The 13,487-nt window shown below is 41.5% G+C and overlaps 1 protein-coding gene across 1 annotated transcript in view; it reads left to right on the top strand.

Moving 5' to 3' along the window:
* PLEKHM3 (pleckstrin homology domain containing M3) overlaps positions 1-13,487 on the top strand; it is a gene marked incomplete at its 3' end in the record, with an annotated part of 69,545 nt that overhangs the window by 55,390 nt on the left and 668 nt on the right. The window contains exon 6 of the mRNA XM_080621394.1: positions 2,215-2,372. Coding sequence (XP_080477520.1) covers positions 2,215-2,372 — 158 coding nt within the window. The remainder of the gene's footprint in view (positions 1-2,214; positions 2,373-13,487) is intronic.

The following is a 13,487-nucleotide window of genomic DNA, read 5'->3' as shown; positions in this document are numbered from 1 at the left end:
TGAGTTCTTGTGGCCTGTCAGAGCTGGTTGCTGTAGCATGAAAATGCTTTGGGAAATATGTTTTTATTAGCTTTGTATGCATACTTCATCTGTTAGTGCTAAACGGCTTTTTGGAGGGTGACTGTCACGCTGTCACTGCCTGGGTGGCTTCATTGTTTCTTTCCTCCTGTTTATTGAATACTATCAGCTTCTGTGTCCTTCCCCTTCTCCCAGCTTGTTTGGCTTTCAGACCCTCTGTAACACTGGAGTCTGCAAGCAGAAAATTTCTTTCTCTAAGATGAAAGACAAAACCCAGCCAAGGGGAGCTGAACTGACTTCTGACTGTCTGTTGGAAGGTTGGTGATACCACTACCTTGAACTATGACTTCATATTTCATGCAGCAGCTTCTCTGCATTGTTTATATTCTGGTTGAAGGGGATCTTCCTATACCAGGATGCAATAGGAACGTCATTTTTCCTCTAACATGAGCAGATCTCCTATCTGCAGTACTAGCAATAACATTGCCACTTCCTGTTGTTGCAGATGTTGTTAGCAGGCTAGAGCTGAAAGCAAAGAGGGGACACAATTCAGTCCATGCTATTCGATGCTATCAACATCAATGCTACCTCCTTTTCCATGTGCCCTCTTGGCTACCCTGGAACACAAGTTTATTTCTGTTTTATGTTACAAAGGGAAGGAGTCCTTCCAAAATCTCTGTTGTTGTTCTCTGCCTTGACCTTTGCTTTCTGTAGATTTGTTTACATTGAACCCAAATTACAAGTGGTGTGTTACGACGTTTAGGGAAGGGGTGCCTGAACTGAATCTGGCACGTTTAAGTGTATATCTCCCCATTCTAAGGCTTTAGGGCACAGCCCCATGCAAGTCTTCAATCAGCAATTCTTGTGTTTCCTTTCCTTTTTATAGGAATTCACTATCAAATCCTGCAACACATTTCTATCACTAATCTCGCGGGCAGCTATTCAGACCACAGGAAGCTTAGGAGAGAAGAATATACGCTTGGGGCCTTATTCCATCTTCATTATTCCCTACACCAGCAGAATTCCTTAAAGTCTCTGGAAGTTTGATGTGAATGGAAAGTATTTTGCCTGAATAGCACCCCTTATTGAGGCATTGTCACCAAGTCACAAATTTCGATGAGTGTTGTGGCTAGCAGTTTAATCTATACTGCATGGCCGGTTTTTCACACCAACACTGGGAGTGCTAATCACTTCTAATGGCCTAGGCAGGATTGTCTGGCACTGAGGGACTTCTCGATTTGAGAGCTGGACACTGAAGGGGAAGAAAACAGTTCCTATTCAAGACTTTATCTGAGAATTTACTCATTTTGGCAATGACAGGAATATTGTATTTTAATGGTTTTTAATGGGGAACACAACATTACTAAAGGAGGAAACCCAGGGTTCTGTTCACAAAAAGATAGTTAAAAACTTGTGGTTTGGAGGAAAAGGAACAAAGACAAAACTGTGATGTGTGCATAAAAAATAACAAGAACTGAAAATCATAAATATAAGGCAGTATCCATTGCTGACAGTTAGATGATAAGATGGAAGCCTTTAGCTCTTTCTCTAGCTACTTTTTTTGTGCCTTAGTATATGTATATTATATTTTGTGCCTTAGTATATGAGTACTAAGTTCACAGTTCTGGTGTCGTCAACATAAAAAGGACATGGAACTGTTGGAACAAGTCCAGAGGAGGGTCATGAGGATAATCGGGGCTGGAGCACCTCCTGTATGAAGAGAGGTGAGAAAGGTGGGGGCTGTTCAGCCTGGAGAAGAGAAGGCTGCATGGAGACCTCGGAGCAGCCTTCCAGTATCTGAAGGGGGCCTACAAGGATGCTGGGGAGGGACTCTTCATTAGGCACTGTAGTGACAGGACAAGGGGTAACAGGTTAAAACTTAAACAGGGGAAGTTTAGATTGGATATAAGGAAGAAATTCTTTACTGAGAGGGTGGTGAGGCACTGGAATGGGTTGCCCAGGGAGGTTGTGAATGCTCCATCCCTGGCGGTGTTCAAGGCCAGGTTGGACAGAGCCTTGGGTGGCATGGTTTAGTGTGAGGTGTCCCTGCCCACGGCAGGGGAGTTGGAACTAGACGATCTTAAGGTCCTTTCCAACCCTAACTATTCTATGATTCTATGAATATATTGTTGTATTTAAAATGACTACTAATCTTGCACGTTATTGTCAATCAATATTGTCTTCTCCTCATTTCAGGTTATTGAAGGAAAGCTGGCTCCTTTCTTGGGGAAGGTGATCAAATTTGCCACCTCTCACGTGTACAGCTGCAGCCTTTGTAGTCAAAAGGGTTTCATCTGTGAGATTTGCAACAATGGAGAAATCCTTTACCCCTTTGAGGACATTTCTACAAGCAGGTACTGTCATGTCAGTCATATACTTGACTCCTGTATGGTATTTTTCCAGATTCTCAGCCTTGTGACCTCTTATTTAAATAACTGGGGACTGGATCCCACTAATGCATGTTTCTGATCAGCTACACTCAATTACTGGTTCAGGGAGGCCACCATGAGTGGACTTGGCAATAGGTACAAAGAGCTACTTCCCAAAACCTTGTGAGTCTCAGAACAACTGTTGAAAAAGGGAAATGATCCCACTAGCATGGCACAGTATGACCTGTCCAAAGCTGTTCTGAGTTTGCAAAGTGTCCTAAAAAGCCAAATGGCTTCTCCAGAGTGATCCCAGACATCCTTCTGGTATCTGATGACACTGGGCCCATGAGGTACTGGGGTTATCCATTATAAAACAATAACCATCTATTCTGCAGTGTTTTCCCCATGATGTTATAGCTAGTTCTCTGCTTGCGGTGTGCAGACTCCTTCTGTGCCTCTGTATGTAAGATCTTATTTTTTGTGAACGGCTTTGCTATTCTCAGGTGGCTACAAAATAACTGCAAGTGTAAGCCATTCCCAAAGTAAACAAAAGATCCTATATTTCGCATTATACGGAGTGCTGGATGCCAGATCAGGGACAGGAGTTGCATGGGAAACCTAGAAGCAAAATGCAGGAAAATGGAGCAGTCTCGGCAATGCAGCAGTGTACTACTGCTGCATTGATAAATGCAATTTGCAATTGCAATACAAAACACAAGACATTTCAAAAATGTCTTGTATTTTGAATAAAGGAGATTTTTTTCTTAAACTCACCAGAAGGACAGTCCACCTGACAGCACAGCATTCCTCCATAGATAAGTACTTTTCTGGCTGCTTCAAATACAGTCATTTTAATTTGTTCTCCAAAGTGTTCCATTGAAGGGAAAAAATATTGAAGAGCCACCTTTGGAAACAATCAGGACCAGCGTGTTGAAAGGGCTTCATTAAGAATCTCATTCCCCTGTGTGCACAAAGATGTCAAATTACAAGTAACCAAGCACTGCTCTTTGGGGATTTTCAGCCTGACCTGAATTTCAAAGACTGTTTGCACATTCTTTTTTTTTCCACCCAGACTCTCAATCTAAAACCTGCATTGACAAAGCAGTGGACATAAGCTAAACAAGGTGTGCAGCTGAGCTCTATAACCGGTGTTCAAGAAGGAATGTATCTAGGGTGCATGGTAGTTAAAAAGGCTGGGTTAAAAAGAGACTAAGATGACATAAAACGTAAGATGTCTATTTAGACTGTATAAGGGGCAATTGAAGATATTCCCCGAAGATTGATGAGAACGTGTAAGAGCGTTTGGGAAGACAAGGAGACAGGTTTACTTGAAATGTCTGTGCATTTGATTTGTCTGGAGGATTTTTGGTCACAAAAACATTGTTGGGTGTATATTGTTCCCCTGCCCTTCAGCTGAGATCAGACAATACCTTGCAATTACAGAGTGTAAACCCTTCTGGAATCAAATATTTGTCAGCAGCTCAGCAAAAGCCAAAAGAAGCTGCTCTAGCTCCTGGTTTTATGTGAATTAGAAGCCAGAAAGGACTTTTGTTCTTGTGTCACAAATACGGAGTCATGGTTGATGTCATGCCAAAGACAGCGCTCTTTGTTAATGACTTTAATTAGAACACAATCAGCACGAAACGTTCTCCTGTATTTTTCTTTCTTATTTTGTCAGGGGTCATTCTGCTTACTAATTTTGTGCTTCTTGTCACTAAATCTTGATTTTATCCCCAGCATTTTCCATTTCCTTTCCTAGTTAGTTTTCTGGTCTGTTTGGTACTGGTGTGTGCACATGCACCTCTGTGAAACTAACCAGATTATTTCAATTCCATGTTTTTGCTCTTTTACACCTTCAGGCTGGAGGCAAGTAATGCCATCAGAGGAGTTTGTCTATTTTACTGTGCAGCTCCATCAGCCATAAAGCAGGGAGGGAGAAGGCCAGATAGAGGGGTTTTGTGTTTGTTTCCATGTCTTACAGATAAGAGATTTTTGAGGTAGGTGTGCAGACTGCTACAGTGACAAGTGTAAGGTGAGGAGGCTAGTCAGAAATAGGTGAATGTACAGTGTAACCTCTGGCAGATAGAATGGCAACTCACAAAAGGTTTGTGTGAAGACTTGAAATTATACCTGAAATTTCTGATGATGTGTTCAGCTTTCCTTGTTAGCTAAGTGTTCTACCAAGCTCCGAGTGAACAATTAGGTCCGATTTGTCATTTGATTGTACTGTTTTGAGTCCAAATGTGCAGTGAGAGTTGACTGTGATTTCTTTTCTCCATGCTGGTTTTCTGGATTTGCTGTCTACAGCACAGTATTCACATTTTGTACTCAATAGTAGACAGTCAAGTACCCTGGCTGTAGCTGCTGAGTTAAGGAGGGAAGAGCAGCTGAGCTCTGAAGACCATGTTTTTCCTTTTTGGTTTTCAGTGTTGCTCATTCACTTTTGAGCATGCTGCTAATTCTACCAGCAAACTGAGCTGTTTGGTTAGAAATACTCAAAAGTGGGTGCATGACAGCTTTTGCAAACTTTACCTCTCTGTTTAATGTTTGAAAAGCAAAGTCTGTGTGTGTGTGTGTGTGTGTGTGTGTGTGTGTGTTGAGTTGGCATTTGTTTCTCTGGCTACCTCCCTGACCTTTCTTGCTCTTTGAAGAGAAGAATGACAGCTGTCAGAGAGGCCTTTTAATTCCAAGGTGGTTCTCAGCTCGCTGTTATCTTTCCGTCTTCATGGGCTCTTAGGTCAGCTTTGAGGTGGAGAGATTGCTTCTCTCCAAACTATTCTCAGCAGTTTCTGGAGCAGTCTTCAGTAGGAATTTTTGAAGGATGGGTCTTCTTTAGATAGATGCAGCTGAGAGAAAAGGAGGGCCCCTCTTGAGGGCTGGAGTTTCTCTTTGGTCAGGTTATTTGCTTGAGAGTAATTTTTGTCAGTCCTTGAGCAAACAGAGTGAATACCTGGGTTATGCACTCCTCAGGGTTTGAATGCACATATATTACATACCCTTCTCTCACTAATCAGCATGACACATTCCTTTGTTGGCAAACGGTTCCAAAACAAACACAATCAGTTCACTTAATTAGCGGGTCTGTGGGCTGTGCTTGGCAGGCTCTTTACATCCTGCTCAACAATACAGTGCAACAGTTTGCTGCCTTGAATGTAAGGATGGGCTCACAAAGTCATAAGCTTTCTAATGATATTTCCTTTCTGTGGCTTTTCTTGGGAAGTGGCCATTCTGTACAGCTTAATGAAAGCTGTGATTCAGTAGTTAAACAATTTCTTTAAAATTGTCCCATCCGTTTGGATACCTTTTCCAGTCACTTTGATTCCTCTGTCCCCTGATTTCCTCTTTTCTGCTTTACTTGTATTTGTATAAGTGCTCATAAGTGTTCTTCCTAAATTTCACGATTTTGGCATTTTATTTGGGGGCCTTTAAGTCATGAGAACTATATTTAAAGCCTCCTGAGTTCATTGCACATTTCATGGAGCAAATTGCCGGCTAATGTAAACTCCTACAGCTCTGCCTTTGCTGGAGCTCTGGCAACCTAAATGATGTGAGCATCTACCTCCTGTTTTATTTCGTGGACAAAATTTGCTCCAGGCTTAGATTTAGCAAATAAACTTAGAAGATTATCCTATCACTAGTTTTATTTTTCACGACTGTTGTGAAATGAGTTTAAATACCCCTGGTTATAAATTGTCTTGTTAGCAGTATTCTTGCCCATTTGTTAGCAGCCAGGCACTGCCCCTCAGATTGTTCTGATATTGCTCATTCTTCATTACTGTGGTGAAGAGTTATTGTTTCTTTCCCCTAAAATAAAATGAAGAATCAGAAATGTAAAGAAAATGCCTGTGGAGTGATACAACTGTCTGTAATATGTGGCTGGATTTGTTTTATAACCTAGAACAATTTTTAGCCAGTTTTAAATCTTAAGGAATACTGAGGAAAAATACCATTGGAATGAGAACAGAATTACTCATTAAAAAGGGGGGTTCTGTCCAATTAAATAATCAAGTAGTTATAGCTATGGTTAACATTATTGTATGTTACCCTGCTAATAAAGTTTTGGGCTTGCCTGAGTGTCAGCATCCCAGTGACTACTTTCACAGGCAATTTGTCATGTTTTGCTGGTAAAGCTACTTGCTTGGTTAAGAACGATTCAGTCAATTCCTTGCCTTTATGTGGTGACTGTAGATGTATGTGAACCATGGAGAGTTGCTCTTTTGTGTTTGTATTCATTTATCAAGGCTAAACTGTTTTCACTTTGCAAAGTTAATTTGTTCTGCAGATCAGTTAAGACATGTAGACCTTTTAAAACACAAACCAGAAGACCGAAGTTTAAAATAGACGTGCCACAGAACAGGCTTGACTATATCAACCAGCTTGGATGCCTCTATAATCTTTGGCCACCATCCTGATAAGACGTATGAATGTACTTAACTTTAGACATACTGAGAAGTCTTACTAAATGCTCTGAGGTTGTGCTTAGCTTTATGTGCATGCCAAAGTCTTTGCAAGATTACGGCTCGCTCTGTTATGGATGCTGTGTCACTGGACAAAACCAGCTTTGAGCATTTGGGAGAATGGATTTTACGTGGGAAGGCTGAAATATACAGTATAGAGCATTTCCAGGAAATACCTTGGCACAGGTCAAAGGCATCACTCAAAGTACATAATTTTCCCTCTTGCTTTCATGAGTTTGTTTCATGCTAGTCAGCCTTTTCCCAAGCCCACCTGAGCTGTGGTAGTAGTTTAGTACCTAATTTCTGAAAGAGCTTGGCTTATTGGATGTTGATAGTTGGTTCAAAGCACCTTGAAATGAGCTGCTCAGTACTTTCTTTAAAGAAACCTGGGCACCTAAGTAGATGTTAAGTTCTCTTGATAATTTAATTTCACCTCAATCTGTCAAAGCTGGTCAGAATCTTCTGGCACAGATCGAATTTTTGTCTGTACAGGGTAGAGCAGTAATGTTATCTAGAATACATAAAAAGAGATAAAATATATTCTTTTTCATCAAGCATTGTATTTCAGAAGTGTATTAGCTTTAGAGGTTGGTTTTACCTGTCCCATGTCAGAGTGGTAGTGACTAGAATGTTCACTGTAAAAGCAGATGTTTATTTCAGGTAGGAAGGTCTGTGCAGTGCTGCCTTGTGCTCCTACCTGGCCGTGGCAGCCATCTCACTTCCAGTTTCTATTTTGCAGCTTTCCTGCTGTGCCTTGTTCCTCACACTAGACTATTTCCAACTTGCCATTTAATTCTTCTTCCTCCTTCCTCATGCAAATTCCCCTTTGAAGAAAGGCTCAGTCTCCCAAATATGGTTCCTGGTAGGCCAGACAACAGTTTTTCAATTGCCTTTTAGCCCACTAAAGCCAAAACTGCCTACTCTAAGTGCTCAGAAATTCTAAGATTGCCTTAAGAATCTTGTTGTTTATATACTTCATTTTTAAGAATGGTAAGTTCCTTTTTTCCATCTTGGGTGCAGGTAGTCTTGTCTTAATGTTACAGCACAGCCATGAAGTCCAGGTGCCTTTGCCTTTTTCTTTTATTAAAAGCATAAATCCTGATTTAATCACAGGTTTTCCAGACTTGAGACTTACAGAAGGATGCTGAATAGTAGAATCATCCAGTCAAATTATAATGGCCTCTCCATTGGTTTGCAGGTAACGGATCTACCACGTGTAGAGCTTTTCCCCTTTCCAAAGTAACTCAGCTCCACTGACTAAAGTGTAATCACATGAGTTTCAAATTAAGTGTTTTAATACCGATTTTAGTGTCCCTCTACTGATTTCTTGAGAGCTGCTTTGTACAGGCCACATTACTTGGTCTGAGGCCTCTGAACTTGGCTTGGAAAGTGCAGTACTGAGGTTGACAGTTTTTAGTTCTCTCCTGACAGATGCAAGCATGGAAATACACATACGTAAGCGTAGCATAAATCCCTGCAGCCACAGCCAGAGGGGAGCTGAGGACACTCTTCTCTCCTTAGTCAGGAATGATGGAGCTCTGCGAAGAGAGGTCTGGGGGCTGCAGGGTCTCTTTGCTTGACCCTGCTGCAGTGCTCTGGTGCGGTAACTGCCTCTTTAGACAGCTGTCATGGGAGAATAGCTGGTGGTTAAATCAAGCTGTTCTTGGTCTGCTCTGGTCTGTAACAAATTGTTCTGTGAGCACCCAAAATGAAGGCCTGCCCTGCAATTTCTGTGTGTGTAGCAATGTAGGGATTGACAATGAAGCTGCTCTCACACTGGCAGAGCACCGCTATTTTTATCTCCCTTAGTGGGCTGCCCGCTTTCCCCCTCATTTGTCAGGCTTTAATATCACTGACCACCTTGCACATCTGTAGGATGTAGCTTACCTTGGCAGTGGGTGCTAGCATGGCAGGACCAGGGGCAAGAGATGGCTTAGATGAGGAGGCACCATTTGGGTTGGTCCTTGAGGCTGTTCCAGAGGTGTGAACCGTGGGCACCCTACTTGGCAAGTCACATCAGCCCAAGACCCAGTCGTGCCATTATAAATGAAGAGTGTCTTCAAGCTCTGCTGGCATATCAAGGATAAGCCCTGTCTGATGAGCAGGTGTATGGAAAGGAAAACTGCAATTATGCTTTGAGTCACTGCTGGCTCCCTGAACACTGAATTGATCATTTAGAGTGAATTTCAGACGTGTAGCAATTTGGAGGGCTGGGTAAGTGGGCTCTGTTCTGGTTTTGTGTGGCCTTTTTTATTCTCCTTTTCAGAGGTAAAGTTTTCAAAAGCAAGTCTGAAGTATTAACAGGTTTTAAGTATGGTATTAAAAATAACCCACCCGTGTCTAGTAAAAACCGTATGTCATACAAGTTATTATCTTAACAAGCTCCTTATAGGGACAAATCAATGTCATACTAGTGCCAACTTTCTTCCATTCATTTACTGCATGGGCGTCCCTCCTTAGGCAGGCTCCTTGTGCTGGTTCCTAAGCAACTGTAATAATATTGCTGCACGTGTGTGTCAGGCATTGATTGCCTTTGGGGCTTTTTTTTGTGTTGCAGGTGAACACAGGCTAGTCCATTTTCCTTCTCTTTGTGTTCTGCCAAAGTCTCTGAGAGTTGTGAAAGGTGTGTCACAGCTGGGAAAGAAATACTTGCAGACAGGCACATGTGCATAGTGTGGGATGGTGGTCATGCTGGAATCCCTAGGCAAGGCTTACTTCAGCTACTGCGGTGTTTTAATAACCAAGTTACAGGTGGCTTAGTATTTTGGATGCTTGGTGGATGTATAGCATCATCTAAAAACCATAATGAAAACATAATGAACAATCCCATTTTATCTTGGATTTGATCTGCATGGAGGGGAAGAAAAAACCTGAAAAGTTCTAGTCAGTGAAGGTTCAGCCCTAAATCAGTTACTGAAATTCCTTTCAAGGGATTTCTCACTTGAGCGAATGTGTGCAAGGTCTGACACAGAGCAAGTGGGGGTTTTATATGTTCTAGAAAGAAGCTGTTCTAATAAACCTTGCCAGTCACAGCAGCTTCATCCCAGCGTAGTCACCCTGGCCAGTCTGTCAACATATAGGGTTCCTAGGAGACAAAAAATCTGTCTTTCAGAGGAGGTCCTGGGCCACCAGTTGATCATCCCTGGTTGATTTTGTCTGCTTAATGTGGAAGGTCATTGCGGCCTCTTTGTGTTGCCCCTTGCCTGTTTGTGCACCCCGTCTTACCCACGGGCACCTAAATGATGGTGTGGTACAGAGGAGAAATACAAGTATAATCAGTTGGTTGTGCAGAATCTAGAATTACTTGAGCCATAAGCCTGTGAAATACATGTGGGAAGCATGAAAATAACTTGGCAGAATTTAGAATTTACCAAATATTGATATGTAAATGTTTCAAATGCCCAGACTTCATGGGTGATACTAACATGGCGTTTCCTCAGTGTACAGGAATGATTTTATGCTTTTAATGTAGAAAGGCTTTTCTTTTGTAGCTGGTAATGATAATAATAAGAGCATTATAGTGCCTGTCTGGCTGTGGAGAGCTTTGCCCTTTCTTCCTTACAGTTTTCAGTGCAATAGAAATTATTTAGAGGATTGAATAATTCTCTACGTTTTTGTCACTCTGATGTTCAAACAAGTGAGACATCCTTAAAACATAAAACACCCCCTGTAGTCACAGTAGAAATTGAGTTGGTCAGGAAGGAGAGAAAAGAGAGAAAACACTGAAATAGAGAGGAAGGTATTTCAGTTGCCTTCTTAGAAGACGGAAAACTGTATGAAAACAACATGCAGTGTTCACCAATTCTTCAAATAATATTTCAGAAATAGCAAGATGCTGTTAATGTGCAGTATTTCAGTATCATTCATTAAAGAAGGAAACATGAAAGGCCTGAACAGCTATGGACTGATCAGCTTATTATCAGTGGTGAGTGGAAGTCTCACAAAAGATGCTTTGGCCTCTAGCCAGAGAAGTCAGGATTCAGAAGTAGTACCTGAACTGTGAATTACCTGTGACAACAAGAAAGGTTAAGAGAAAGATAACCTAAGTGTAATGAAATATTACATGAGCCTTCTATAGACTATAAAATGTACTTTTTTCTCCAGAGAAATAAATGCTTTTTGGAATAGAGAGGCTTGAAAGCGACGGTAAAGAAAAGCTGTGACACTCACACGTGGAGTTAAAATTAATTGTCAGGATTAAATAAGAGGCAACCTGTTTGTAATATTCTAAGAAGGAATATAATTTTGGTGGGATTTTTGGCATCACTGGAAAATTTCTCACAGTGAGATTAGGAATGGTCAACCAGTTGACATTTCCAGGGTCAGTTAAAACTGACTGTATTTGATTTGATGAAAAGCAAAGCAAGGCTTGGGGTAATATAGCTCCATCACTTTAAAGGGAGTAACTTAACCATTTGCACAAAGGCAGAGTAAGATCAGCATTCCTCTCTCCCTGCCCTGGTGACTGAGTTTCTTTAGCAATGAGAGGATACAAGCACATGATGAAGGCTGACTCAGGTATCCTCTCTACCTGTCCCTGTGGAGAGCAAGAGGCAGCTTTGTTCTCCAGCTCGGAACACTGTTCTTCCAGGCTGTTGTTATCTGCACCCCACGGCTGGGGCTAGGAGTACATCAGCCTTCACTGGAGAAAGCAGAAAATAGGTCTTCAGAGCAGCAGTCAGGGTTGAGGGCATCAGAATGGACCAACAGTGGTCATGCTGGCTGCCAGTGCAGTGGACCGTGAGGCCCAGGTCTGGCTATTTGGACTGCCTCTGGTAAGTGCCCGACAGCATGGGGTCCCGGTCAGAGCTTTCGCTATGGCACAGACTCTGATAAATGACAGTGCAGACATTTCTTCTCTCTTTTGGTTCTGAGCAATGTGAGAGAAGTTTGTTAATTTTTTCCATGCACTTATTTCTGAAAAATGAATTAATCATCATTTGAACACCATCAATCTTTGTTTTTAATGCTGATGGCCTTTGATATTCTCTAGTGGGAAGAGTAGGTGTGCTGGCTCCTCTGTCATCCTGCTCCATCCATTTCAGCAGCAATTTCTGATAAGTTTTATCACCTCTGTGCATACTGTGGAGAAATATTGAGCGAGGGTAGGGAGTGGCAACGTGAGCACACAAAATTACACTTCTCATCAATCATTGCCCTCTAGCAGCTTTCAGGGCACTGTAAATTGCTGACTAACAAGGGAAAATTAGCTTGATAAAATCACCATTAGTGTCAGATCAGAATGGTGTAAAGTTTTAAAGACACTGCTGTCCTTTCTATCTTTCCCTCATCCATTAATGTCTGTTCATGGAGTTTCCAATCCAGCAAAGCACGTAAGTACATGTTTAATTGGAGGCAGATCAGTAATCCCAAGGAGATCACTGGGATATGAGTCCTAAGCATGTGTTTATGTGCTTCACTGGATCAGGGCCATAACATACACTCTCTGAGCACAGATATGATAAATATCTCTGTGTGAGCCAATTTCCCAATTCAAACTTAGGTTTATACTCACTAACTGGATTTAGAAATACGACAGTCAAGTTTTACTGCAAGAGAGCATAGAAGTTCGTGGATATACAGCATTATACTTAGCCTCTTTAACCTTCCTTTTCTTACTTGTTATTTGGGTTTTATCAGTTTATGCTAGCTAGAAATGTGCCTCTGTAACCTCTGCATAGCTTTCTCAAAGCTCTGCAGATACTGAAATTTAGACCACATTTGAACCCATGCATAAAACTGGAAGTACAGCCAGATCAGGAACCAGTTTTCAAAAGTTACAGGCGAGATGCAGATGCAGCTCGTACAGCCAACAGGTTGCATTAGCTTATGGATTTGTCTCAGTATTGTCAGACTGCATGCCAAATGCTACAGTTTGCCTTATGGCTTCTCAGTGTTGGGGGTTTTCTTCATAGCCTTGAAGACAAGAACCTTATTTCTAACAGCAACAAAAAAAAAAGGTCCAAAGAAAATAACAAAAATGTCCAAAGAAAAATACTTAACAAAAAATCTCAAAGCAAAAAGGCAAAAAAACCATTAAAGATATAACAACAGGCACTTGGTTTCTCCTGTAGTCATTTGATTACAGTAGCTGCGAACAAGGGAAAGTGCAAGGCATTTCAAGACTTCCTTACAGAACCACCTTGGTGGCCAGAGTCCCTCATTTCTATTTCAAATCAGTCTAAAGTTTGATGTTTTGTTGCTTTGATTATCTGATTATCCAGCTGAAATCTTAGACTTTGTACCTCTGACACTGTCGTCCTTTTATTAATTTCATTTTCTTACAAAGCTGTAGAGACTTAACTCATCTCTACAGATAGTTACAGGCATTGGAAGGCTGAAAATGTTCAACTGTTCAGTGGTAGCCCATGCCATGATCACCAGATGTTTCATTGCTTCACTGCTATCTGGAACTGGGGCTTGATCTGTTGTGACATTACATCCATTGCATCAGAATGCCTCAAGAGTAATCCAGTCATCTTGTTTGAGCAGTTGATTTGTTTGGAGTTATGATATCATCTTTTAGAATGGAATAACATGGCTTTGAAAGACAGAAGCAATAATTGTGTTGTTCTAGTCTAGTCTTCCACAGGACACAGAGCAGAAGACATTACCCACCTCTGTTTGAGTTTTTCTTACTTCG

This window comes from Psittacula echo (genome assembly GCF_963264785.1).
Source record: "Psittacula echo genome assembly, chromosome: 6".
Taxonomy (NCBI): domain Eukaryota; kingdom Metazoa; phylum Chordata; class Aves; order Psittaciformes; family Psittacidae; genus Psittacula; species Psittacula echo.
Note: the sequence above shows the minus strand (reverse complement) of the source record. Positions and strands in the feature narration are given on the sequence as shown.